At 35.4% G+C, this 27,923-nt stretch overlaps 2 protein-coding genes across 6 annotated transcripts; one reads left to right on the top strand and one right to left on the bottom strand.

Moving 5' to 3' along the window:
• Positions 1-74: 74 nt before the first annotated feature.
• FBXO8 (F-box protein 8) lies at positions 75-14,689 on the bottom strand. 2 transcript variants are annotated; one of them, XM_063402192.1, is made up of 6 exons: positions 14,426-14,689; positions 12,275-12,614; positions 10,028-10,154; positions 3,129-3,247; positions 1,482-1,678; positions 75-708 (listed from the first exon to the last, which is right to left on the bottom strand). In XM_063402192.1, the coding sequence occupies exons 2-6, from the start codon at positions 12,601-12,603 to the stop codon at positions 521-523; spliced, it is 960 nt and encodes a 319-aa protein (XP_063258262.1). In that variant the 5' UTR covers positions 12,604-12,614; positions 14,426-14,689; the 3' UTR covers positions 75-520. The 2 variants fall into 2 exon arrangements, with proteins under 2 accessions (XP_063258262.1, XP_063258261.1); XM_063402191.1 differs by having other exon boundaries at positions 12,275-12,611; positions 14,426-14,560.
• CEP44 (centrosomal protein 44) lies at positions 14,637-27,923 on the top strand. Of its 4 annotated transcripts, none has more exons than XM_063402190.1 (11): positions 14,637-14,756; positions 16,314-16,455; positions 17,045-17,192; positions 18,144-18,290; positions 19,156-19,263; positions 20,702-20,830; positions 21,198-21,407; positions 24,278-24,347; positions 26,204-26,331; positions 26,578-26,615; positions 27,434-27,923. In XM_063402190.1, the coding sequence occupies exons 2-11, from the start codon at positions 16,367-16,369 to the stop codon at positions 27,519-27,521; spliced, it is 1,155 nt and encodes a 384-aa protein (XP_063258260.1). In that variant the 5' UTR covers positions 14,637-14,756; positions 16,314-16,366; the 3' UTR covers positions 27,522-27,923. The 4 variants fall into 4 exon arrangements, with proteins under 4 accessions (XP_063258260.1, XP_063258257.1, XP_063258259.1 ...); XM_063402187.1 differs by having other exon boundaries at positions 20,699-20,830; XM_063402189.1 differs by having other exon boundaries at positions 14,658-14,756; positions 16,351-16,455; positions 20,699-20,830.

The raw sequence follows: 27,923 nt of genomic DNA, 5'->3' as shown, positions 1-27,923 counted from the left end.
ACCAATGTTCCTCTAACTTAAGTATCTGAGGTAGTCAGCATTGTAAAAAAATGCAAACGAAAGTCAAACACTAATTTAAGAGATAAAAGGAGAAATTTTAGTTAAAATACTTTACAATAAAATAATTATGATTATAAATCTCTTTAGTTAAATATATACACATTACATGGTATTCTAAAAAGAATGAACTTATTAAAGTTTCAAGCAGATCTAATGCACAAATTCACCACTTTTTCAGCTTAGACTGTAATGTCAGTTTAACATTCATAAATGGCTGTGTCAGACTAATGGCATTGTTTTGTGCAAAACTAAAAAAAAATATGAAAAAATTCCTTCTGTTCCCACAGTAAATAGAAAAGGTACTTTACACATACACACACTTACACACACAAACTTTGATTGCATACAGAGGTTAGAATGACCAGCACTAAAATAATCCCCATCTCTACAAAATAATTAATATCTTGAATTGATGTAGTTTTTGAAAATTACAAATTTTAAGTGCTAGCAAATTGTGCTTTTAGGCAGCCACGTGGCCAATAAGGTAGATGTTGTCATAAAGGTGCCCTACAAAATCTTCACTAATATTCTGTGCAGCTCGTCGTGTATTTCGGATGAATTCCCTCTTTGACATTTTGTTCTTCACGTGAGGGCTTGTTAGATCAATTGAAAGTAGAATCAAAGAGTAACACAGTACATAAACCGCATCTAGACAAGAGAGAATAAATAAAAAAGTTTAAAAAAGAAACTATGATCATTAAAAGTATTTTTCCCTAAGAATCTCATGGTCTCTTATCATCTAGGATCATAATTTTTTTTAACATATATATACACACACACATACATATATCCATACACATACAACTACTCAGAAGGGTATCCCAGTGAAATCAAATCTAATACAGCAACTTCCAAAGTAATAAAAGTTAGCACACTGCCAAGTGAGAATTTACAAATCTCTTATTATTTCTACATAATCCAAAAACCACTAAGGGCTTTATACACTTGGATTTAAACAGATTCTTGAAATTTGTGTAAATTAAAGCCAACATCCTACAAAAGCTTATCTTTCAAATATGTAAGCAGTTCCACTGCTGAAAACTGCCTCCTCCAAGCAATTAGAAATGCTTGTTAACTTGAATGTGGTCCAATATTCCCTTTCATTTCTATGAGACTATCCACAAGGTAAAATGTTAAGTGTGTAAGACTCTGCAAGAGGAACTTCAAAAAAGAAAAAATGTTCAAAGTGCAGACAAAAATGAAGGAAAGAGAATATGAAAATAAACCCAACTAATCAGCTAAAAAAAAGAATCTGTACTTTTTTGTTGTTGTTGTTTGGGTTTTTTTTCCCAACACATGTGGAGTGATGACTCTACACTGAATTTCAGAAAATACTTGTTAAGGTGCTGATTTGAAAGCTATCATAATGAATAGCATCATCCAGAAGTATAAAGACTGATCCACTGCTCATTTTTGCTTACCAGGGCTAAGGCCAAGCTCTCTCATCAAATCAGGATTACAAGCACAGAATCTGTGAGAAAACTTTGTTATGAGAGTTTCAAGGTACTCCCCACGCTCCTCAGGAGCATGAATGTGTCTGAAGAACTCTCTCAGTGCATTTGGCAAGAACTGATTTCTGAAGTTGTGCAGCGTCACAAGGTCATCCAAAACATCTCTCCTGGTAGAACAAAAACCCACATTATTAGAAAAGTTTCTTTTAACTGTTTAAGTATGAAAAAGTGTAGATTTTAAAAATAAAAATTAGAGCTTTAGAACAGTATGAGCTTTTGTTTTTGCTAAAAGGCAAAATTATCACTAACAGCACAAAGATAATATAAACACATTCACTGCCTATTTGTAATCAAATACTATAAAAACATACATGAATCAGAACTCAAAATTTATATGTATATTCAATCAACATCTACATAGAGGCTTTGCTTCCTTTACACTGTGACAAAACCATTAAAAATGACAGTAAATGGAATAGATTCATGCATGTCACAGATTTTGATGTCTAAGTAGATGATGTTACAGGAGTGTCTTGTTAAAACCAGGCTTCAGCTAGGCAAAATTTGCTCATGGTTGGCCATCAGGGTGTGATGTTCTCAAGTGTTTTGCACTGAACACAGACACATATAAAAGACTCAGACCACATCTATACTACCATATGTGCAAGAGACAGTTGAAAAAAATTTGGAAGCAAATTTGAAGTGAACCTAAGAATATTTTACCATGTCTAACCTGATTTTTAGCTTGCTTGTGAATTTCAGCATTTAGAAAAGTAGTTTTTATTTTTAGCATCTGATTATACTGTTTATGAAGGGAAGATAAATGGCACTAGGAGTTGCTAACGTTAACTTGCAATCTTACCCATTAAATGGTTTTATATTTTTGTCTAAAAAATTGATAAATGTGAAGTTTTACAGCACAGGACCGCCAGTGGTGATAACACTACAGACTCCTTTTATTCCTTTAGTAGTACAGGCTGCAGAGGATGAGAAGCATGAGGGCATTCCTGCTAGAAGTGTTGTTGGCCCTCTGTTCTTCCTATTCAGGAGCAGTTACTGTTCTCCTTCTCCTTCATTATACTGCCCTACCCCAACCTAACGTTATGAGAAAACACTGGGGAGACAGAACAGTATGCTACAGCAGGGAGAGTGCTCCCCTCTGCAGCACCTGATGTCTCCAAGAGGATGCTCCCTTCCATCTCATGAGGTGTGTGCAACCTCCAATCAAGAAATATCAGACAACCAAGTAATGGTCAGACGATCCAACATTAGTTAAAAAGCTATCACCCCTTAGTAAAGTGAGAACTACTTTTTCTGAGTAACACCCATAAGAAAGTGAAAAAAAATGTCAAAAAAAGCAGCAAAATATCTATGTAAGATTTTGTGAGGATGTGAGATTTATTATTTATAAGTGGTATTTTTGAGGATTCTTATTAAGTGTTACAGCCACATAAATACTTGAACTGAGTAACTGTTCAGATTTAGCAGAACCATTACCTAATTGTATTTTCTTGCCTTTTTATATCCTTGAAGTGACATCTCTACGTTCAAAATGTTGTCAAATAAGATTGTACATTGGAAATCAATAGAAAATGTCTTAAGTGAAATTTGAATTACCTTTCATCAAGGTAGATTCTCAGCTTCTTCCAATTCAGTGTTCTTGTGCAAAAGATAAACTTAGCTATTTCTTTCGGTGAATCGTCTAGTATGCCTTTGGACATAAAGTAGTTGACTCCCTGAGACAAAATACATGTACACATAAATATGTTTAAACTTCATAATTCATATTTTGGAACAAGCATTGTACTTCACAATGTAGGAATGAAATCCTAGGAATTAAATGGTTTGTTTTTCAGAATGATTGCTCCTCCTCTAAATCACATTTCAGCATGCAGTATACACTCTAAAATTATAAATCAAATGCAAAGAAACAATTTAGTGTTATGGTTGAGATTTTACACATAGTCATAGTAGAAATTTTTTAATTATGAATCCCATAATGAGCATGATGGTTCTTTAATAATTTCTTTATCATGTATATCAGTATTTAGCTTTTTACTTTTGTAATAGTATTTTAAATGTTGCAGGGATCATAACTGGTAATTTCACTTTTGCAAATAAGAAAATCTTAGCCATAATGCGTTTAGTCTTTAACATCCCTCATTAAAACAGTAATGTTCTCACATGTATACAATGTATCACATTCAAATAGATGCATTAAATGCATTTGTTTAAATGTGCAATGCAAATAAACACAAGCACGCTGATTTCAAAGCATAGGTAAGTATCAACATATATAAATATGCATACACATAAATAAGAACACTATGCCTAACATAAAAATAGTTTAAAAATACAGAATTGTGTATAATTTATACTCATATTATGACTTCTGGAATTTTACACTTTAGCCTAACACACATTTCTTATAAAGTAAACACAGCAAATTTAAATTATTTCAGTGGTATTCTGGATTCTCTCTAGTCACTGAAACATCCCAAAGCATAAAACTACTTTCCTTATAACCTCAGAAATCAAACCCCAACTAATGGATTTAAAAAATGTTCACACTTTTCAATAGCAAAAAATCTAAACCTGAGAATAACTAACCAAGGTCTTACGATTCAGTTTGGCAGGGGCTGGGAGCAGTTCTCAGCATTTGTTACAAAGAAGTGTTACAATACTTAAGTACAATATATCTTGATTATAACATAACGTTGAAATGTAAAATGAGTAGGACAGTGCATTTCTGTATAGAATAATGTACCAAGGCCACAACCTAAATTACCTTTAAAATACATCTGAAATACTTTTTCATAAATCTTCTGATATCAAACTTGACAATACTTTTTAAATCTGCCCTTTTAGTTTACGTTACTGCTACAAAGATGTAGGGGCAACCTGTCATTCACTGTATAAACTAAACTTCCCAGTGCTCTTGAATTTCGTGTGAAAGAGAAATAAAGGATTGAGTGCAGGTTTGGAACATTTTGTGAAGTGGCTTAGTAAAACAAAGTCATAGTTGCGCCAAGCAGGAAAATAGTTAGAATATACATTTAAGTTCACAATTTAAAGGCCAAGAAACACCTGTAGTATTAACTAGCTATTTTTACTAATCCATAGCTTTTGCTTATATATTTATAGAAAACAGCAGTTAATCAAGATACATTTATTTTGTTAAAATAATGGTTTACAAAAATAAATAAAAATATAAAGGCTCTTAGAAAGGTAAAACATAACATCTAGCAGTGTTATGCCCCAATTTTAAGAAAAAATCATATTTAGGATGACAATGAAACATGTAGTACTCTATCAGCTTGCATTTCAGTCCAAATTAGACCATATTTCAGTTTGTCCATAATATAGATGGACAACATAATATTAAATATTTTCTTGAACCAGAGCTAAATAAGAAATTAAAAAAGGGAGATAACAAGGATTTTGGCAATTAATGTAAGATGAGCAGCAGAGCATCTCCTTTACATATATCCCGAGTTAATGAGATTTATTTTTTGCTTCAGTAGTAAGTATTAGCTTAAGGTAATACAAACTGAAGCCTGGTGAGGAAGTCTTGAGTAGTATTCCTGTTGCAATTAACAAACACTTCTGCAACATATCCAGAAAACACCTGGCATGGCATAGTAGAGGCAGGATGAAAAGAACACCATCTTTAAGATAGACAATGGGTTGGTTTCTCTGTGACAGTAAATGCTGCAGTTTCTTTCTCATGCACTAGCTTGTTACTCAGTGTAGGATCTTCATCTGATGGGCTACAAAGTCTTTGCATTATTATTCTCTATCACTAATTCCTTTTTCCCCCACCACTCCTACTGCTTGCCAATATCTTTCCTTGTGAATGCATTTTCCTCAGCTCCTTAAACAGGGTATAAATAAAATATACTTCACTACATGCCATTATTTTTAGCTGCTTTTTATTTCATCCTAAGCTATCAAAACCACTTTGCAACAGTAGAAGCCTGATTTCTATTTTAAGTTCTTAAATTTTGTCTCACAGCAAATGAAATTTATTTACAAGATTTACAACATGTCGCTGAATCTGCTTTTCATAACACTGTAAATACTACCTTGAAAACCTCTCAGAACCCTTGCTTCAAATAAATCACTTTTGGTAGCTAAAATGGCCGCTTGTGGCACATATACTGGCTGAAATACATAGCCCTACACACTGTTAAAACCTATGCTAAGATTATTTATCAATCAGCTGGTGATTCCCTTAAGAAATATTTGACTGCAGTCAGGTAGCCTGTTCTTGCCACAAACTACCAGCTCTGAAGAGGCTTTTTTAACACTTGGGAAACACTGCAGAATGAGCACATACAGTAGTTTTTAATTCTAATTCAGAGCACTGTAATGTTCTTAGTATTAGAGAATTAGAAAAGATGCCTTAAGGATACTTGCCTACCTTGCTCTGTGACAAGCATATTATCTCTGAATTTCAGACAGCTCAAGATAAAATATTAATGTATGGAAGTGTTAATTTAAATCATATATGCAATTTTAAGCATAAACTAATAGTAACAACAAAAGCCATTTGTTATATTTTTGTATGTTATTTTTTACAATGGCTTCTTTTTTTTTTCCAGGCACACAATGCTTGTTTTATCAGCCTGTTCTATTACAGCACTGACACCCCTTGCTTGTTTTCTACCTGTTTCCAATAGCCCTTGGATTTGTTTACATTCATACAGGATATGTAAAATGGAAAACTTTTCTTTTTCAGAGTTGGTTCCATTTCTGCATTGATTATCTTCTTTGCTAAGAGTACTTTCTGGGCATTTCAGCACCGTAGTCAACATTAAAACTTTTGTAGTTGCCTTTGACACCTCTATTTAGATATGCATACAAAACCAACCAGACATATCCTAAGTCAATGGCATAGAAATTTTTGAATCAGTATCCAGTATAGTAGGGTCTCTATTTCTCTTGGTGATTTTAAGTAACATCAACATTGTTAGTAAATAATTAGACATGTATAGTATTGTTGTTCCCATTTTTCTAGGCAAGTACACTACCTTAATATATCTAATGGTGCATCTTCTGGAAGAATGCAGGGTATTGATGAGATATTTATATTATTTATATTGTATAAAGCAAATTTTTACAAATGTTTACTAAGCTATGAATCAAGTCATTTGGTGACAGATGTAGACACAATATGTAACACACATTTCAAATAGTGTCTCTTTCACTGTATGTCTCTAAAATACAGTCTCAGTGATATGAATTTATGATGGCAAAAATTGCAAATAGAATGCGGAAATATTTTTTATGTACACAAAATCCATAACTACTAATTTGCACGATTAAACCACTCTGATCTTAATGTAAAATTATAAAACGTTTCAGCTCAATGTACCTTTCCAACTTTTTTGATAAATCACAAAAAAAGAATTTCTTTCCTCTACAACATATACATACTCATAAATATTCTTCAGACTGATAAATCAATGCATCTCAAAATTGGCTTGCTTAGTAGATGACTATGAAATAGGGTAAGTTGCAAACAACTTTGCTTAGAAATACAGCACGGTAAACATTCCATCATCTACAGACTATCTATAATTAAAAGTCAGGTAAGGTAGCTTTATAGAAGTGGCTAACAATTTAGAACCAGGAAAAGGTCAGAAAAACTGGCCTCCCTGTCAAAAACTAAGGGCAGCTTGTAGAATGAGACAATCAGAAGAGTGGAAAGACAGACTTAGTATAAGCACTGTCTTACTATTATTTATATTTATTATTATGCCATGTAAAGGAAATCCTGACCTCACTAAAGATGGGACAGTTTTGGTACACTATAGCTTCCACAAGGTTCATAAAAATAAATAACTGATCTATTAAATAGATCAGTTAGAACCATTAAGATTGAAACAAAAAAATAGATCTTCCTTCCTGACCAAAAGATTCTGGTTTGTACCTGCAGTTTCAATTTTAGCTACATAGCATTGATCTACGTAATAAACTTGACAAAATACTTTGTAGGGAGTTAGAAACTGAATACAAAACAATGGGAAATAACTTCTGGTTGCCTACAGATTCTGAGTCATAAGCACACGAGATTAAATGAGCACCATATGAGAAACATTTCACATACACCATACATTCTTTAAAATAAAATACAGCAGAAACCAGGGAGGCAGATTAAACAACATGATATTTATATTCAAGTGCTAACTCTAACACTAAACCATCCCCTCTCTCCAAAGAAACAACAAAAACCAGGTTCCAAAATCTTGGCTACAATGGTGGTGCCATATGAAAAAAAAACAACAAAACCAACCAACCAACCAAAAACCCAAAAAACCCAACCCAAACATGCACTGGAGATTCTTTTCAGATTACGTGTCGAGTTTACGCACATCCTTTCAGCAGAATGTGAGCACCTGCTATGAATTATGCAAGCTCATGCACACAATCAACACGTTAAATTACAGCAGAGATCACAACACCATGCACACAACAATGGCTAACCAGAGAATCCTACCACAAAGTGTGTAGATGCTCTTCCCTACCCCGTGAGCCACCGCTAGCTCTGGAGCTGTTGCTGTGGAGCCTGGTTACCCATTTTCATGACATGGGCGGTGTCCTTTGGAGAATCTTGCTCCTGTGGCTGTAAGTATTCCTATTTTTATAGTAATTTGATCAGGTCTGTTATCAAATGTAAAGCAGAGTTTGGCAGGAAATTCGGAGACACAATTTGTAATAGTGGAATGTCATATCATATGTTCCAGTCACAGTGTCCTTATAATAATAATTCTGCCAATATCACAGTTGTAAACAGTAAAAGCAACAGTATTTGTGAATTCTCCTGAAACTCAGGCCCTGAATGATTCCTACCAGGCTACGGTGCTCCACAGGGAGAGAGGAACAGAGACCTTAGGAGATACCCTGAGGTTCTCATCTGTCATTGAAGCAGGGTGTTTGTACTCCTATTGTAAAATATAACCACAATGAAGAAGGAAGAGTAGCATAATAAAGTTAATACCTAAGTTAGGTATGCTAAGTAAGTTAGCTCCAATTTGTATATCTTAATTTCCTTTAAAAATAATGAATCTTCTATTAAATGCCTTTTCTATATTCTCCAAATGCTTTAAACATACTAAGATTACTTTAACTATTGTTAAATATTATAAACTGAGATAGTTAAGTGAAAAATTATGTTAAAACAAATTGAAATACAAAGAAAAATGTGGGCGGACAATGCTGCTAGCAATATACTTGATATATTACTGAAAACACGTAAGTTACCTAAATATTGCATCTCGTCTGAAAACTTTTACATTTGTTACTAAATTTGTGGAAATTCTGTAGAAAAATAATACTAATTACTCAAGTGGCCAGGTGCTGATGTCTTGATGCTGTGTATCAGAGTTCAAGGCAGAGTTCTAATGACATAATACTCTATTTGTGACTGATTAAAGTAATGGTCTCTTAATCAAGCAGAATATGAGATAAAGTAAGAACTTAAACGAAATCACATTATTGCAATGATTCATAGAACTGCTTTATTTATTTTACCCCATGGTCACAAGTTCACACTTTCTGTATCATATCAGCAGAGTGAAATTTGCTTCCAGAAGTGTTTCTTTTCGTATCTCAATTCTTTTTCTACTTTGGATTTATTAAATTACCACTTATATGTGTATGTATAACTATATGCAGGAAGTTAACAGCATTTTTCTTCAATACTGTGTACACTCTTTTCCTAGGAAACATGAAGCAGGAGTCTGGTTTTATATACAAAAGACTCTCTCTGTCACTTGGGCATTAACTGTCTATCTCCCAGGCAAAAGCTGTCTACTCTCAAACTGTTTTCTTCTTTGAAATGTGACAGACTGAAAGCAGAAACTGACTTTTCCAGTTAGTTACATGAATTTGTAAATGGAAACATTTCAGTTTGACACGGGGTATTTTTATTTTAAGATAAATTTATGTTGTTCTATAAGGAGAGATTATGCTCAACAAACACCCACAGAAATTAAATCAAAGTGATCCTCAGAATAGTTCAGCAGATCTTTTTTGTATTTCAAGATTTGCTCCTTGATAGTGGAAATAGGTAAAAATCCCCTACAAGAAAATGTGATTGCCATAGAAGTAATCGGACTCATCCTGCTCTGCCTAAAGTGGAACCAAACTCATACTCTGCATTTTAACATTTTTATATATGTAAGCTCATTGTTATGCTCTTACAGTTCACCACTGTCTCTTCAGTTAGGATATCTGCCTCGTTCCTAAGTTAATACGTGGTTATGAATTTCTGGCATCCACAGAATTGTACAGAGCACTTAACAGGCAAGTCATGTAAATGATGTACATAGGTAAAATATTCAAAAAAAGACCAGAATACAGCTGTAGCTCAGTATTAACCATCCCTACAGTAAAAAAAACCCAAAAAAACTATTAAAACTTTGTTTTTGTATGGCTACAATTACAAAAAAATAATCATAATTAGTGTATACATATATATCGTTTACTACTGTCAGCAACAGTTCACTTACCTCATCAGGGTTGGCATTAAAGGTGAGACTGCCCTCATCTAGCTGCATATACAATTTTCTAAAAGAAAATCCTAGAGGCGGATTCTTGTTGTATATAGAACAGTGACCCCAAGTGGATTTGCACAACCTATGAAAATAGAATTAATCTATTATAAAAATTCCTTTTTGAATTTCATGGATTTTACAGAAGCAAAATGTAATCAACACTGCAAAGATAAATACTCAAACTATAGGTAAAGTTAGATGTAGGTTGCTGTAACAGTCTTTTGCCATGTTTTTCTAAAATCTTCAATTATATGATTAATGCTTTCTTCTCATAGAGGTTTTGGTGTATTTGAGTGTAACCTCAAAAGATATCGAAGCAGATGGCATCATAATGCCAACCACACAGCAGAGACCTCTGGCACTCCTAGGACCTTGACACTGCAAAACAGTGACAAGTTGTTCTCCTGCAATACTATGACAGATTAAAACATTGTTTCTTTTCTTGTGCTCCAGTTGTGCAGTGAATTGGACACCATATCTGCACAAAATTATGCCATTAATTCAGTATTTTCCTCATCTGTCCTTCCTTACCCAACTCTTCTTCCTCTTGTACTATTTGGACAGTCCTAATGGCTAGATCCAGTCCCATCCCACTATCTTCTGTAACTTTTAAGCTTCTTTCCCTTCTATTCCAATCTGACTCCATATCTTGGAGAAACCAGTTTCATTAGTTTCAGTCCCTCATCTCAGTTTCTTTGATGATACCATCTACAATCCCCTTTTTACACACTCTAGATTCCTTATTGAACTGGAAGTTCTGCTTCAACACACCCCCCTTGCAACCAATTAAGAACAAAGTTTAGAACCCAGCAGGTAGACAGACATGGCAAAGATTCTGTTTTCAGTTTTCGAACCTGGGTCTTATTTGGACTGAGTCTGGAACTGCAACCACAGCACTTGCCAAAGCTTAAACATACATGAGAAGATTTTTACAGAGATTATGCAAATTGAGATTTTTATTTATTGCTAAAACAGGACACATTTTCATTACCAAAAGAAACGTGGTATGAATGTGAGTATTTGAAAGGATTTCATAAAAAATGACTGAACTGCTTCCCAGAATGAACTTCAAGGACAATATTTCCACCCCACATGTTAAGCATATATACTGCATGCAATTAAGAAACTCTAGTATCCTCAAGCTTTTGTCTAGGGAATTTATTTGTATTTAGGGTGGACTTGATGGCAAGAGTACAATGCATATATTGATAAACTTAGAAGCTTACTGGTACCTTTCACTAGAATTGGTTTCCTATCAATATAGCAGAACAATTGTGACTAAGAAGTTATGCTGCATTATCCTTTTTCTAGGTTCAAAGCATGACAGGAAGAGAAGCTGCTTAATTCAAACGCAGCAGGGCAAGGAAATAGATGAGTGGAGGGAGATTTAAAGCATAATAAAAGGAAAAGAAACAACCTGAACAGCAACCCAACTTCTATAGTAGCAGTGCTGTCAGTTAAGGGAGAAGAAAATGTTTTGAAAGAAGTTACAAGTTCTGCTGACCATCTACTCAAAACATAAGTACGATTTAATGAGTCTTTCCTAGTGGTGTAAAATATAAAATACAGAAGAACATGTTAATTACATTTTGATATCACACTATTTTGTCTGAAAGAATATTTCTTTATTTCCCAGATGTACAAATTCTGCATGTTATACATTAAAGTGTTTCATGTATTAGGTTGAAGAAATTTCACTTGAGAAAAAAGTAACCTTTTCTTTCCTCCCTCCATAACCATCTTCCAAAAAAGATACACCTAAGTTACTACAAGTGTAGTAGATCGAGTTCTCACTCCTCTCCATATGGAAGTTTGGTTGCATAGGTTTGCTTGCTTAAGCTAGACAACTGTTTGAAGTTCAGAGAAGTGACAATACAAACATCTGAGATGTGCTTTGAGCTAATACAAAAGTGAAGACAAGTCCCTGTTTTTACCCCATGCTATCTCAAACACCAGGTATATAATAATACACACATATACTTGTGCCAAGCACACTTGTGTATGTAGTAATCTCCAGTAATAGCCCACACTATTTAGAAATCCAGAATAATACATTTTAAAATGATATATGTATCCTCTACATCAACCTCATTTAACTTGGGAAACCTTTGCTAAGGTTACAAAGACAAAAAGCACTTACTGAGACAAACTTAAAATCTAATACTTTTTACTATGTCCAGGTGATACTTTTTTCGTGCTTACCCTTGCCAGAGGAGCTCATCATTAGCAAGATCCTGCCAGACACACGATGCTAGACAGAGATCAGTCGCGTTCAGGTATGACAAAATGGTAAAACTAAGCTCTGGTGGCAACATTTCCAGGTTAATGAATCCTTCTTGTTCTTTAGATTTTCTTGTTTTCAGCAGGTGGTAGATGTCAATGCCGCCTTGGGCTTGTTTGCGATGGCTTGTATTGGAAACATTGTTAGCAGGTATCCTCCTACCATGCTCTCTGGTAAGATAGCCTTGGCCACTGTATCCTTGCTGTTGCAATTGCTGGTTTCTAGCAATTCTCCAGAGTCCCTGACCCATCTGCGAGCCTGCTGGACATAAAATCCAAAGTATACATTGAAATGTATTTGTTAACATCTGTAAGACAGACTCAGCACTCAAGTAAAATTTTAGGACTGATCTGAACAGGTAAAGTGAGTTCTGTCAAAGTTATGTTGACCAGGCAATCAGTCTTCATGACGCAACTGAAAAAACACTGAAAACAAAACTTATTAAAAAACCTGTAAGATTTTTTCAAAAGTTTCCATGCTTGAAGAGCTATAAAATTAACAATAAAATTAACTCTCTTCTTCAAAGAGTAGCAAGTATTATCTATCTATTATTTATTACCTATCCATGCAAGGTAAGAAACCTTAGGCTTCAGAACACTTGGAATCTTCAAAATTTAATAAAAACCCCCTTATTTAGTCAATGAAGTACCATAAAACATAGGGAAAAACAAAAATGTATTGGGTAGCACAGTGACTGACACTGAAACAAAGTTTAACAACTTCAGTGATAATGCAGTAAGGATTTTGAGTGCTTAGAAACAAGAGAATAAGCATCTTTTCAAGCTTTCTTACCTAGCAGCATAACATAAAGCCTTGATAATACGGTATTCAATACTTATACAGAGGATATCACTGCAGAAATTGTATAAGAAGCCTTTTTATAATGTTAAAAAATACTAAAATATACTTGCTATTTTAAGGACCAACTGAAGAAAATTTCACAGAAGAAACAAAATGAGTCAGAATTTAAACCAGTCTAGAACCAGCAGCTAAAAATCCACAAGCTCTGCTATTTGTGTAGCTATTCAGCAGCTTATATGCCATTTGCTAGAACGCATATAATTTTCTCGATCATGTAATTACTTTCAGCTTTGTTATGATCCAGAACAAATGCTTCCAGAGCTCATCATCACAAAAGATGAGCAAACCCATTGTTATAAAGCTTTTTAAGCAACGACATCAAAAACTATATTTCTGAATTATTTTCAACATATATTTTTAATCTTTAGATTCAGTATGCCACTCAAATGCATGTTTTCAAACTTCTAACAATGTAATTCTATCTAGTAATTGAAACCTCTTGACAGCTTGGCTGCAGTAACTACCACAGTAAAAATAACATCAAGCTTGTTTATAAATCGCTGATGTTCTGTAGCTCTGTCTGCTATCTATCAAAGTCTGATTTAAATTCTAATTGCGTCTTCCTCATGTTACTTTGCTACTCCATAATAAATTCTTTTGCAGTGTTGACAAGCATGATAGGATGCTAAAAGTAACCTAGATTACTTTTCTGCATTAGTACTGGATTCTACTTCATTAAATAAAAACCAACACGCATGCTAGATATAAACACTCTTCACTTTATGGTAACCGAGCCCTACACCTGCTGCTCTGCAGCCACGATTATCCCAACAGGAAAAGGTTCTTTCCTTCTACACAAGCCTGTCGAATCTGAAGCTTCGTTCAATAGCAGCTGCATTGTAACCGAGGCCTGCTGGTCCGCCCCGTAATGTGAAAGCCCTTCAATCCCGACTCCGGGCACCCAGGCTGGCGGGTGGAGGCGCAGCCCGTCCCGCAGGCCCAGAGCCGCCCCAGGGAACCGAGGGCCGAAGCTGCCTAAGGCCACACCGCGCCCCGAGAAGCTCCGCAGCCGTGCCGGCCCCCGAGCCGCCCCTCCCCGAGCAGAGCGGCACCGGGACCCGACCCGGGCACGGCCGCCCCGCTCCCGGGGCACAGGCGATCGCGGCCCGCCGGTGCCGCCCCCGGGCCCACGGGGCCGCTCCCGGAGCCGCGGCTGCCGACTGGCCGTGTTGCCCGTCCGTCCGCGCCGCGGCGGGCACCGCGGGCCCTACCTGTGCCCGCTCGGCTCCAACCGCCGCCGCGACGAGCCCGGCCCGCCTCCGTGCGAGGGCCGCGCCGGGCGGGAGGGGCTGCGCGGGGCTGGCGGCGGGGACAGGCGGACAGGCCCAGGGAAGGCGCCTCGGCAGGGAGGCCGAGCCCGCCGCCGCCGCCCCGACTCCTGCCAGGGCAGCTCTGACGTCTGCTGTTGTTGCTGGAAGTGACGTCCCCGGGGCGGGACGCGCGGGAAGCGGAAGTGCCCGGCGGCTCCGGCGGCGGCAGATTCGGTCTGCGTCCGGGGCCCGGCGGCGCTGCCCGGGGAACGGCGCTGCTCCCGCCGCGCGGGTGAGCGGCAGCATCGCACCGGGGCGGGCGCCGGCCCCCGGCCCCGGGCTCTCCCTCTCTTCGGAGACCGCGAGCCCTGGGGAGGGTGTCCGGCTATCGTAGGGGCGGGAAAGGCGGGTGGGGAGCCGGCCCCGGGCGGGGAAGGGCGGGTGGGGAGCCGGCCCCGGGCGGGGAAGGGCGGGTGGGGAGCCGGCCCCGGCCCCACTGTTGCGAGTTTGGCGCAGGCCGCCTTGCCGCGTCCTGTCTGGGACACGCTTTCTTTCCGCTGGTGCCCAGGGCAACCAGCCGAGGACGCGCAGTGCCTTGTGCCGTTCGCTGGTGTGCAGGCGGCCTGTGCGCGAAGGGTGTCGCAGCTGGCACCACGGCGAGGTCCCGCAATGGCAGTGATGTTTTTGCATCTCTGCGTAATGGTGCGATTTCCCCCGGCTCCCGCCCTGTGCAACAGGAGAGTCTGGATTCAGTTAGAAGAAATCTAAAGTCTAGTTGTTGAGCGTTTCAAAGACAACGTTTGCAGTGTTAGCATGCTTGGTAACTTGCATGAGGTAGTTTTTTTTTTTAAGTTTTTGTTTGTTTGTTTTTGGTTTTTTTCGTTTTTTACATTTATCCTTTAAATATCATACGCAGTTTTGAGAGTTGTTGTTTGAGCCACTTGCTCAAAGTTCTGTATTATCGTATCTTGAAACTTTGTTATGCTCTGTTTTATTCTTGATAGCCAACGCTCTGTAACTTTTATTACGAATTTCTCCAGACAAAAGCTATGTACCTTATTTTACTGGGTTCACCCTCCCAAGATTTGCTACCAATTTGACTGTTACTTTTGTGATCTCTTAAGCTGTTTTGTAGTGACAGTACTTACCAGTTTTTATGTCCAGAGGTCTGGTGTAAAAAGAAAGGATTGTTGATACTTTTAGGAAACAGCCTATATGAACAGACAAAATCCTGTGAGAGTGTCTTCTGTGAGTATTTGCATTGAAGATTAGAGCTTCAGTTTTATGTCAGATTCTTAGAGATTTGTCTTTATAGCTAGTTAAACTTGCAAAACCATAGAAAGGATTATGTTGTAACAATGCAGGAGGAATAGCTGCCTCAATTTCCAAATAATTGGCTAAATTCTTCCAAGTATTTAACAGGAACCCTTGTGTAGTTATGTTTAGTGCAACTAATAACCCAGAACCTAATGATTAAATCAAAGGAACCTGATGATTAAGTAGGAAGAAAATCCTTTTAACAAGGACAGAAAAAATGGGAAGAGCTGGATCTTGAGGACTGCTGATTAAACACCACAGAAGCACAAGAAGAGAAACACCCATAACAAACACCCAGCCCACTGTAGATGTAAGCTTTAACTGCCTCCTGAGACCATCGCTTCATTTATAGGCTGTGTGACTGTGCCTCGTCACTGCTTGGATTTGTAGGCTTCAAAGTGCTTGTTTTGTAGCAAGAAAATAAATTTAGTGAAGATAGTGGCAGGTAATCATCTCCCACGTTCTAGCAGAAAATTGAATTTAAGTGATTACTGCATTTTTTAATTTTTGTGTACATAATTTTTTTGAACAGATGTATTTTTTATGTTTGTTTCATAATCTGGAAGAAGAATAGCATTTGGAATAATGGCAACAGGAGACCTAAATGGAAGTTTAAGAAAAATAGAACAAGGACTTCGCTTGTTAAATTATCCAAGAGATGTGGATTATACAGTGTAAGTGGCAGTGTGAAAATTTGTGCTAATACACAATGACAGCAAGATGCGTATAAGTATTAGCATTGCACCCAGTGATAAGTAAGTAGAAGATAACTGTGGGAAGTTGGGGTGTGGTCTGTGTGAACTGGAATATAAAAGCATGCAGTTTTGCTATTCTGAGCAATCCTTAGAACAATCCTAAGCTGAATTACTATCTTGCTTTGTTTCTGTTCTTGTCTTTGTTTTGGTTAATTTTACCTTTTTGATTTCTGTGGAAGTACTTGCAAATCTTCCTTCAGGAAGTTTCATCTTATGAAGATTAGAAACAAACGAAAAAAAAAGTCTGATTGTTGGGCTGGAAATGCTGGTGGGCTTTAGACCCGACAATGTTCAAATCATATGAAGATCACAAAAACGTTTTTTTGAGCATTTTACAGAGAGCAGCAAAGATGGCTGAATGAGAGATGCCTGGACCAAGAAAACCTTAAAATGAAAGATATTTGGAAATAACATGCTGGCTATATTTATTCAAGTTAAATGTTTGAATTCATGTAATGAAAGGCTTTTGTTACCTTCTGCTGTGTAAAATACTTTTGTTTCTTAATAGGTTAGTAAAAGGTGATCCAGCTGCATTTTTACCAATCATCAGCTATTGTTTTACATCTTTTTCAACTTGCATAGCAGAGCTTTTGGTAAAGTGTGATGTAGAACTGACAGCCAAGAGTGACTTGCGTTTTATCGAAGCTGTTTATAAGGTATCTATTCATGTTCTTTGCAAAAGAACCATGGGTTGGAGAATAACATCATAAAATTAAACATTTAGTATGAGCTTTACTAGAAAGAGAAAGTTTTTGGCAATGAACATGAATTTTAGTCCTTTTAGCATTTAAGATGAGTAGTAGGTCACTGTGTGCAAATTTTTAGATTTTAATGAAAATAAGGATGGGTGGTGACATTTTTGAGACATTTGCAGATACAGTAATATTATTAAATATTAGTTTTGAAGAACGCAGAAATGTTTATTGGACAATAAAATTTATAGGAGTGACCTTGGCAAAAATCGTAACTACAAAGAAAGTTCTTCTTCTCACAAGAAACTCAAACAATTGTAATGTAAGCACAGTTGAAAAATACCGCAATTTTGACACACTGTCTTTGAATACTTAACCTTTTATAAATTGTAATTAAATTCTTAACTGATTGAAAATAGCCTTGAACTACACAAAAGCACGTTTTTATGAAAGCTGGATTGATGAATTAAGAAAGAGTGGCTTATTCAGACTGGTTTTCCATCTGAGAAATTGTTTTAGGGTGTTCTGTGGGAACCTTATGGTGCATTTGCTGGGGTTAATACAACTCTTATTGTGTATTTACTTTAAAAGCTCTTAGTTTAAGTTTTTTATTATTCATTTCTGTAGTCATTTATTTCTTGAATCTTAAGACTGTGAGTTGAAGTTTACAAGAGTGATGTGAATGAAAGAGGAGATATGCTTAAGGCCTTCGTTTCTGGAAGAAGAGGTATCTTTAAAGCCTAGTTAAAATAAGCAGCTATATATATTTATATATATAAAAATAATCAAATGAGAAAAGACAACTGCTGAAGCACAGAATGAAAGAAACGATTGTAGTAAAATAATGGGCATGCCATTTCTACAGCAAATTGTGAGATGATTTTGAAAATGAAGTAAACTCTTATTTTGTTGCAGTTTCTTCGAGATCAATTTCAGTATAAACCAATTTTAACAAAAGAGCAGTTTCTTCAGTTTGGCTTTGCGGAAAGAAAAATGCAAATTGTTTGTGACATTATCAACTGTGTGGTGAAGAAACATAAGGAGTTGAGTAATTCTAGTAAGGTACTGATCAAATAGTTACCTTTATTTTAAGTTTCTTTTGACATGTTTGATGCTGCAGATAAACTGGTCTTCAGCTTCTGTTTGAAGATGCAGCATTGGTCATGGACCAAATAATGGAATGTTAGTATGAAGTTCCATTGTAAGATGCTTGAATGCTTTCATTGAAGACATGAAGCTACCAATATTTTATAGTATAAAAAATTAGAATGAAGGTAAATCTAATTGGTGTCTTTACAGTAAGTGATATATTTTCTTTTACACTTCTTGATACAGTGCACATGTGAATCAATAAACTTTTCAGATACATTTAAAGGCAAAGCAAAATCATATGTTGAATTTCTGTAATTTAAACATGATACTGTATTTGTTTCTCAAATCTGATTATTTTCATCAACAATACTTGTAATGGCATTATTTTTTATCAGTGTGTTTTGTATGAGTCTGCTTTAATGCACGAAATTTCTAGTCTTTATATTTTATAGGATTTTGTTTCCTTGGAGTTTTTAACAAGTCTTCAGGACTTCTGCATACTTAATTTGTCAGTTTTGAAGACATAACTACATTTTTTTGTATTTGTTTTACTTTCAGCTCTGGTGCAAGTTGTCTTTTCTATTTATAACCAGCTGTGATGCAACCTAGCATAGGCTAGGCTACACATTAATGAGTGTAAAAGTATGGCATCCACTTCTAGATCTGTGTTCTTTATAAATTTGGGTCATATTTACTTCTTTAAAGGCATTAGTGTTTTAAATGTGTTTGTGTGTGTGCGCCATGAAGTATTCCTGACTGTCAGTGATGGTGTTAGAAAGTGGGATGTGGAATTCTGAAAATTTTCCTGTGTTATTTTCTTCTGTTCACTTTGGAGGTTAAATCCCAAATGAGGAAAAAAATCAGACCTTTTAAATTTGAAGTACAGTCAAATTGTGGTAAAGGTCTTGCTGATCCTAGTGGCAGTGCTCTGAATTCCAAAAAGGTATGAAAATAATTTTCATGTTTTATATCCAAAGGTTAATCTCATTTGTAGCAACTCAGGCTCCTGCTGAAATTTTTGCATTCATTGAGGTTTTAGTACTTAATCAAACCAGTTCTGAGGTGGGCTGTTGTTTGTTTCTTTGTTTTTCCCCAAAGTGTGGTTGGCTGAAATAATAGCTGAAATACAGAGGATGTTGCCTCTCTCTTTTACTGAGTGGTTGATCTCAAAGTCTTGGTGGTAATGACCTAGTGCTGCTGTTTGTGCTCTATTTGAATTATATCAAGGGTGAGGGAGAGCTATGGAAAAAGATACAATGGGACAAAGAAGCTAAATTGTGTTTGAAGAGTGAAGTGTGCTTGGCCTAACATGTGTGTTCAACACACTGTTTGGTCTTTTGTCTGAATCCGTTCAGCAAATTTTCATTATGTAGCATTCCTCTTGGCTTTGGTTTTACAAAGATAAAATGATTATGCAATGAGTAAAAATGATTCTACATTATGCCACCCTTGACATATGAAAGAGGCAGCTTTCCTAATATTTTCTGCTAAAATGGTTCAAAATAAAATTGTAGAAAACTTTTAGGATTATGACTGCCTGTTAATAGTTGGTGATTTCTACTTATAAGGAAAATATTAGTTTTATTGAGGAAAACTTCCCAAGGGAAATATTTGGAATGTCTTCTCTGTCTCTTCTAGTTGTTTAATTGTAGCACTGAATGGGGATAGATACATGTGTTTTAAGAATTCTCTAGTACAGGAGAGTTTCAGCTTAACTAAAACATCAAGTAATGTGTACATGTAATTGTGCATTCTTAATCATTAAGTATTTTATTTTGTTTTGTGATATTATCGTCGGATTTAATCCACCTGGAAAGAATTGCAAATTTCTTGTCTTTCTCTTTGAAGGCTTCTCTAAGGGAAGCCTTCAAAGGAAATTAATGCGTAGCTCATAGGTCTATTTTGCTGACAGTTGTCAAGAAAAAGGAAGAATTCTAATCTTCCTAGTTAAGGATTTTGTTCTTAATGTTTTAGTCATAATTTTGATGTTGGAACTGTCTATGCATATGAATTTTGCTGTATGTAATAACATATTTTCCAGTCCACACTTAGCAATCTAACCTTTACATTAAGGGAAGACATTCATGTCTACATTACTGTTTATCAAAAGGAAACAAGGTACACAGTATATATGGTAAAAAGTGTGCGTATTTGTTTTAGAGTTCCTTCAAGTCTGTATGATTTTTTTAACAATTAAACTGCCTGCTATTGCTCTCTGTATTTTGTAACCAGTTGGGATAAGATAGATTTAAATAAATATTGAAATAATAGGTCTTACATGTTATTACTTGGCTAATGAATTGAAATGTTCTTGTAACGAATAACACCAGCAGTTTGTTGATTTTGTTTGTTTGTTTGTTTTTTAACATACTCAAAAGAAGCCTCTTGTCGAACGGCACTCAGGAAATGAAGTTAGTGGTGACCTTCGTCCACTACCCCTTCCAGCACAGGGAGGGAATGAAGAAGAATTGTGCCTAGATCATGATATTGTGGAAGTTAAATGTGAACAAGTAAGAGCTTCTATTTTAAGATGCTGTCTTTTTTTTTTACAGGATTTTTCTAGAGGGATAAAGGTTTTTACAATATAGTTATACTTCAGGAGCATGCAGCTGTTATTTAATAAATAACATTGAAAAAGTTGAAAAAATGAAAAATCAGTTAAAAATCAGTACTTTGTCTCTTTCAAGCCAAAGTTCTGTCAACAACCTCTTTTACAAGCTGAGTTCCCTGAGTAGGCATATTTTGATTATTCTTAGAAAAATAATTTTCTAATGTAGCAGGATGTAGTTACTGAACTTGAAAACTGCACTTAATTCATTTGATCAAATGATGAATTGTTTGTTTTGAAATTAGAGGACGTGTGATCTATATTTTCAGGTCATAGAAGAAAATTCACAAATTGAGTTTTTAAAGAATCAACTTGCAGATTTCCAGGAAAAGCTTCATAAGCTAGATTGGATGGAAGATAAGCTACAAGTTTTAGAAGAGAAACTGCAAGGAAAGGTGATCATAGATGAGAAGGACTGGAATAACCTACTGAATCGAGTTTTGCTTCTTGAAACAGAACTGTTGTTACAATCCAAAAAGGTGTGTTAGCTTCTCTTTTAATTCTATAACAAAAACTGCCCAAACACAATCTTGTTGGTATGTTTCTGCCCTCTCTGCCTCCTGATGTGTTTTTTTCACTGGTTTTAAAGATATGATCTGAATGTATATGCTGTTTATTAAATTGATGGCATGCTTTTTTCTTTACTGTTAAATTCTATTTTTTGATACTCTAGGAACCAAAGCTCTCCATCTGTTCTTATTAGTAATGATTCAGTGTCATTTTATTTACTACTGAAGTTATGGAGGGAAGTTTTTTGAACATGGAGTCTTCATTCTCTAAAACTGATAGTGACAAAAATGAATGGCATTCACAGTGGAAAACACAGGGTTAATCAAAAATTTATTTTAGTTATTTTATCTTATTTTAGTTATTTTATCTTATTTTAGTCCTGTGTTTAATTTATGGGTCATTGAAATTTCTAGCCTAATCAATATGTTTTATCTCCTACTACCACTCTATTTCCCTACTTCCTATTTCTTGCCAGTGATATTCATTGCTCTTTTGAATGTATAAAAGCACTGCAGTTGTGATGTGGCTACGTTTGGCATAGCAAATAAAGCCTCTTGCTGCATTAAGACTCTGGGTTATTTTTCATGCTGTTGAAAGGTCCTTGTGGGCACATTATGTAATTCGATATGTGTACACATGTAAATATTTTGAGTTGCAGGGAACCATAGCATCACTTTGAAATTTATCATATAATCCAAAAATTTGATTATCTCATGCATCTCGTGTATCCTTCAGATACTTTCCAGAAGTTGAAAACCCTTGTGGAAAATAGTTGATCGGTGTTGCATTTTCTTTGCAGTTGTAAAACTGTTGAATTTATTCATAACCAGGAACTCTGTGCATGTTGCTGACCCCTCAAATTTGAAAATCTTGCTAATACTCTTATACAAGACCTGTTTTACTGTGTGCCTTGGAAGTGTGGTGGTTACACAAAGTCTTGAAATGGACAGGTGTTCAGACTGATCACCAGGTTATTTCTAAAGGCTGAAGCTCAATTATTAAGCATGAATATTCTCAATCACTTTAAAAAAAAAGGGTTTAGGTCAGTAGTAGCTCAAGTGATTTACCATCTGAAATCAGATTCTTATGGATCAGTAGACATATGTCCAGATAATAGCACCATTGATAATTTTTTTTTTCTGGCAGTGGTCTCAAGAGACCTTCAGGTGAACAGCCATAGACAGTTTTTCTCCTGTTTCAAATGTATTGTTTTCAAGAAATTACTGTAGCACATGGGAAAGCTCATGTTTCAGACTAGACTTGTTCTTTTGTTTTTGTAAATTTGGTTTATTACTGCTCCTGTAACATGTTTGTTGCAGTTGTTTGTATGGTTGGAATAGTATTTGAAAAATACTCTCAAAAATATCATTCAGAAATTTCGAGTGGAATAATTGTGTTTCTGTGCTGTGTGTTACTGAAAGAATTCACCTGCAGAAACAAGTTCAGTTACAGTTTCTGTGTGGGATTATATATATAATATGTGTATATATATATATATACACACACATATATATATACATATACATATAGGCTATATGTATATATATATATATATACATACATATACATATGTACGTACATATGTATATATATATACATACATATATATACACACATATACATATAGGCTATATGTGTATATATATATATATACATATAGCCTATATATGTATGTATACATAGTAATCAAAAGTGTTTTGCAATAGACATTTGAAAACTGCTAAGAAATAATCATTTGGGACACAGAATTGCTGGTTTTTTTGTTTAATGAAGTTGCATCCAAGTCGTGCTTCACACATACAGAAACAATTCAGACTTACTCCTCTCTTACACTTTTCAGAGACTTTTTGACATCTAGCCAACATAGCAGGAACACACTAAGATCTGTTTTTTGCTGTTGCCAAAGTAGCAGCAGCTGTGCATTTAGCTTTGGGAAAGTCTGAAAGCTACCAAATCCATTTCAATGAAAGTAATTGAGCAGACATAGTCTGTGCAGATTCTGTTTTTATATTTTTTAAGAGATAGACATTATTACAGGTTTTTTCCAGTGTTTTCCCATACAAAGCCTACTATTTCCCCTTCATTCATTTGTTTGGGTGTAGTATTCCCATTAGCTGATATTATTACTCTGGTATATAAAGTGATATATTTTAAAGACTGAGATGTCAAATCATAATGATAACTCATTGGTAAAAAAAAGTCCAGATGAGTATTGCATTTTTTTACTTTGAAATTAGAAAGTTGTTGAAAAATACTATTGTTTCATTGCTTATGAACAATCTTTTTAAAGATAGATTGAGTTAAACTGTGAATGTTTCTTAAGAGCTCTCTCTCATATAGGAGCCTGGGAAACTAGCTTAAAATAGCCTTCTGAGTTCTAAGAATTTAGGTGGAATGAATTTGTTAGTCTATAGGCTATTTTTTAGAACTGAGGACTGTATTTTTGAGTATCAACCAGCAGCAGAAGGCAGCACACTTACTTTAAGCTAATGGCAACCAATGTTGAGGTGAAATGATTAGTACAGGCTAAGAGCATTCTGATTGTCCATTCTACTCAGAACTAAGTTATATGCACTGTATTTTGGCCTGGTTTTGAGCTCTTTATGAACAGCAATATTAATATTAAAAAAGGCCCATTAAATAGACTATTTTTAAATGAAGTGGCCTTATGGAAATGTTGAATTTTTTTAGTCCTGTGAAGATACTTGTGCAGTGCCAACATATCTGGATGGTGTAGCATGCAAATACATACATACCTAGTACTTAAATATATTTTTGATCAGTCAGAAGATGATTTTAACAGGGTGTATGGCTAAAATGCAGTAAACTTGTATTTCAGAGAGACTTATCTAAAGAGTTCAGCAATATAAATCGAGAAAGTACTTCTAGTAGCAGTCCAGTTTCTCTTGGTGAGTATTAATGATTTTCCTTTTAATTAATGTAAATACGCTAAACGCTTCTTGCTGACCTTGACTAAAATAGTTAAAGTAGGTAACTGCAATTTAGTCACCTCTGAATTTAAAACCATATAGCGGATTAGAAATTAACCTCCTCATCATTGTATGTTTCTAATTTACTCTTGAGAAGATTTAGTTGCTATAGCATAGTAAATAATAGTTACAAATAGCTACTAAAATATCAAAGATGCAAATTAATTAAGGTGCTGTTACTGAAGCTGTGAAAAATAGTAGTGTCATCTAGACTTGAAAGCAGTTATGTTTTAAAATGTGCTGTTCTTAAGTGAGAATTGAGTTATATTTGCTTTTAGGTTGCTGTTTTCTTCTTAATGTGGCTCATACAAATCACAATTCATAATCTTTGTTGGTTTTCAACTCACTGCTAAATGTTTTCTGTATTTCATCTCTGAAGCGGTTCGCAGCTGTCTAGCTGGCATCTTTGATAAACTTTCTTGTTTTGAAGAGAAAGACAAAATCGTTTTCTTCTGTTTCCAACTTCCGTTTAATTTTGATAACATAGAAGAAGTAAACGAAGCAGACTTGAGTGGGAAAGGAGTTAAAAGCATTGCCCAGGCCATGAGTATTCTTCTGTCTTCCTCAATGGTAGCTCTTTAGCCTTTAGCTCTATTAGCTCCCTTAGCTCCCTCTGTTCTCTTCATTCATTTGGCCTGTTTCCCTTGTGGCAGCTGTTATTCCTACCACCAGTGGTAAGGAGGATATTCTATTTTCCATTCTCACATACTAGGCGTTTTTGTCCAGTGTTGGGCTCTTGAATTGTAATAAAAAAGGAGTCTCAGTAATCCAGTTTCCATGGAAACTAAGAAGGCAGTTCTTGGTTATGTTAAAGCTTGTTTTTATCCTGGAGTCTGAGAAATGGGACCTTCATTTTACAGGACATAAAAAACTTGCAACATGTTTACTTCCTTTGATTAGTTTAGTGGTGTGTTACTGACACTTGAGGATTTTGTAGCAAGTAAACAAGGAGATGGCTTTTGAAAGAGAATTTTCATATTTTCAGATTCCCCAAATTCTTCTGAATTTGTTATTCCTGTTTTTCTAAAATTCAGGAAATTTTTGGCATAAAAGTTATGGAGACAGTCTTAACTCTTTTATCTAATTATATAGTACTTGGAATCGTTTCAGGCTCTTTTTGGCTGTAGCACTCTTCAGAAATCACCGATGTACCAAATAAACAATTTTTAATTTTAGGTATTTAGAACAGTTTAATATGAATTTTAGACACTAAACAGTGTAGCCAAGTATTTTCCAAAGGTATGATGTATAGATGATGACATTACTAGAAGTGGCTATGAGTATGGGAACATGATTTTTTAAAAGATACTAAGTTCTCTTCCCTAACAATAGAAATCTAAAATTGCAAAGAATATCACAGCCTTCCAAATGAAAAAAAAAAAATCTGCTACTTATAAGACAGGTTAAAGACATGTTTGAACAGACAGTTTACAATAAAAATATTATAAACTATATGAAATTACTATTAAATATTTGGCACTGTAATCAGATGTTCATAAGCTTTGGTTTTAGTCTAACCAGGAGAAAATAATCTTCTTAGTAATCTTTGGAATTTGCTTTTTGTATATTATACATATTATACAGAGTGTAATATTACACTTGTTTTAAAAAATGAGAAACCTATTTTAGACTCTCATAGTAGCTTATTCTTTTCCCTCTCTAAACAATGCATTCTCTTCTGTTATTACCTACTGTAAATCAAGTTATTTGATAGCTGACCTTGCAAAAGAGAGCAAAAAGGCAAAGGTGACATAAAACTGAGCATTTCTCTATAGATACAGAGAGGAATGAAGAGATGCCAGAGAGTCATCCTCAGTCGTCTGGATGCAGTTCACTGTTATCCACAGATCAATCTCCCAAAGATATGACCATTAATTCTCATGATCTGACAGACATTTCAAAGGTAAGTAAAACTGGAGAATGCTCAGTTGATTTCCTTTGAGGTCAAGAGAACAAGTAAGCATTGGTTTTAGTTGTATATACTGATAGAAAAACAAGGAAACTATGCAAAACTAGGTCTGTCCCATAAAAATGCTTTTCATAGGTAAACAGTGCTTAAAGAGACATTTTCTCTGAATTTAAGTTGAAAGTCCATCTGAAGAGTATCAGCTTTGAAGACTTCACTAACTTTGTTGCTTTTCAATTGTAGGAGACAATAAGACAAAGAATGGAAAAGATAAATAAAATGTAAGTAATAGGAAAGGGCAGCAGGAATTTATTTCCCAGGAGGGAGTTGTATGGGAATAAGGCACACAGAGAGTGTACATATGTTGCAAACCTCAAAAGTCTCTACACCAGGTGTGGCATTTCCTTATGGCTCTACAGGATAGTAAATCCACTTACAGTTTTGTATTTGTGGGATGAGACACTGTTTTGGTTTCTAAAAAGCAATAGAAAGTACTCTTAATAGTATTAACTAGACATTAAAGAATGTTTAGAATTTGATAAGAAATGGGAATATTATTTATTTGCTGATCGAAATTCCCTGATACTTGCAACTTTTCCTCCTGAAAAATACTTATGTTATCTTAACTGTTTTTTATTATTTAAAGAAAAGTAAAACCAATTTCAGCCTAAGCATTATAATAACTTATTTTTATATAAGATCTATAAGATCTTATATAAATACATCTATTTATGTAAGATGTATTTGATATTAATTCTGAGATCTATAATTTTTTTTTTTATACTTGAGGAGAAATGTGTTGCTTTACAATGTTTCTCTAGCAAGAGATGTCTATTGTCTAAGTGCATGGCCTATAAAAAGCTCTCGCCTTTTCTGTGATTTTTGTGTGTGGGTTACTTCTTTCTTTGTGTACTTAAGGTTTATTGATATATGGTAGGCATTTAAAATAGAAACTAATAGCAGAGGAAAAGGGTGGGGTGAGAGAAAACTTATGGGGTCATGCTGGTTGTTAGTATTTTGGATAATAAGGAAGTTAAAAGCAAGTCAGTTATTTTGTACCTTATTCTATTAAATGTATATAAACAAAATTTATTTTCAGAATTGAAGAAACCTTCAACTTGTTCAAAACACCGTGTCCACCTCTGGGAATTCCTGAAAGCATAGGTCTTCAGAGTTATCAGAAATAATATGTATACTTGTACAGCATTAAATTCTTAATATATCGTATTTGTAGCGATCGCCAGTGCTTTTATGCTTTGAATAAATATTTTATTCATGCATCTGTATTGATTTCCCTCCCCACCCCAAATTTTTGTTTTTAAAGACTTGTTCAAATAGCTTCTTCCCCCCTCCTTGCACTTTCGTAAATTGAAGTCATTACAGCAGTGTATTTTTGTGTTGACATTTGTTAGCAGTGTGCTAAGTAATATGTTTTTTAAAGTGTGGGCTTGAGGACTGTGGTTTACATCCTGTTGGAAACATTCCAGCTGGAGCTTGCATATTACACCCAAGAGGCATTCTTACATACCATCTTACCATCTGTACTGTTGAATAAGTCTTAATAAAAAACTTACATACACAGTTTCAAA

The sequence above is a fragment of the Prinia subflava genome, chromosome 7 (genome assembly GCF_021018805.1).
Source record: "Prinia subflava isolate CZ2003 ecotype Zambia chromosome 7, Cam_Psub_1.2, whole genome shotgun sequence".
Lineage (NCBI taxonomy): Eukaryota > Metazoa > Chordata > Aves > Passeriformes > Cisticolidae > Prinia > Prinia subflava.
Note: the sequence above shows the minus strand (reverse complement) of the source record. Positions and strands in the feature narration are given on the sequence as shown.

Coding starts and splice junctions, on each gene's coding strand:
- CEP44 (XM_063402187.1), top strand. CDS start 16,367: ATGGCAACAGGAGACCTAAATGGAAGTTTAAGAAAAATAGAACAAGGA. Junction 20,831..21,197: donor TGGAAGTTAAATGTGAACAA/GTAAGAGCTTCT, acceptor CTATATTTTCAG/GTCATAGAAGAAAATTCACA. Junction 26,616..27,433: donor ATGGAAAAGATAAATAAAAT/GTAAGTAATAGG, acceptor ATTTATTTTCAG/AATTGAAGAAACCTTCAACT.
- FBXO8 (XM_063402192.1), bottom strand. CDS start 12,603: ATGGGTCAGGGACTCTGGAGAATTGCTAGAAACCAGCAATTGCAACAG. Junction 3,248..10,027: donor TTAATGCCAACCCTGATGAG/GTAAGTGAACTG, acceptor ATTTTGTCTCAG/GGAGTCAACTACTTTATGTC. Junction 709..1,481: donor AGAGCTTGGCCTTAGCCCTG/GTAAGCAAAAAT, acceptor TCTCTTGTCTAG/ATGCGGTTTATGTACTGTGT.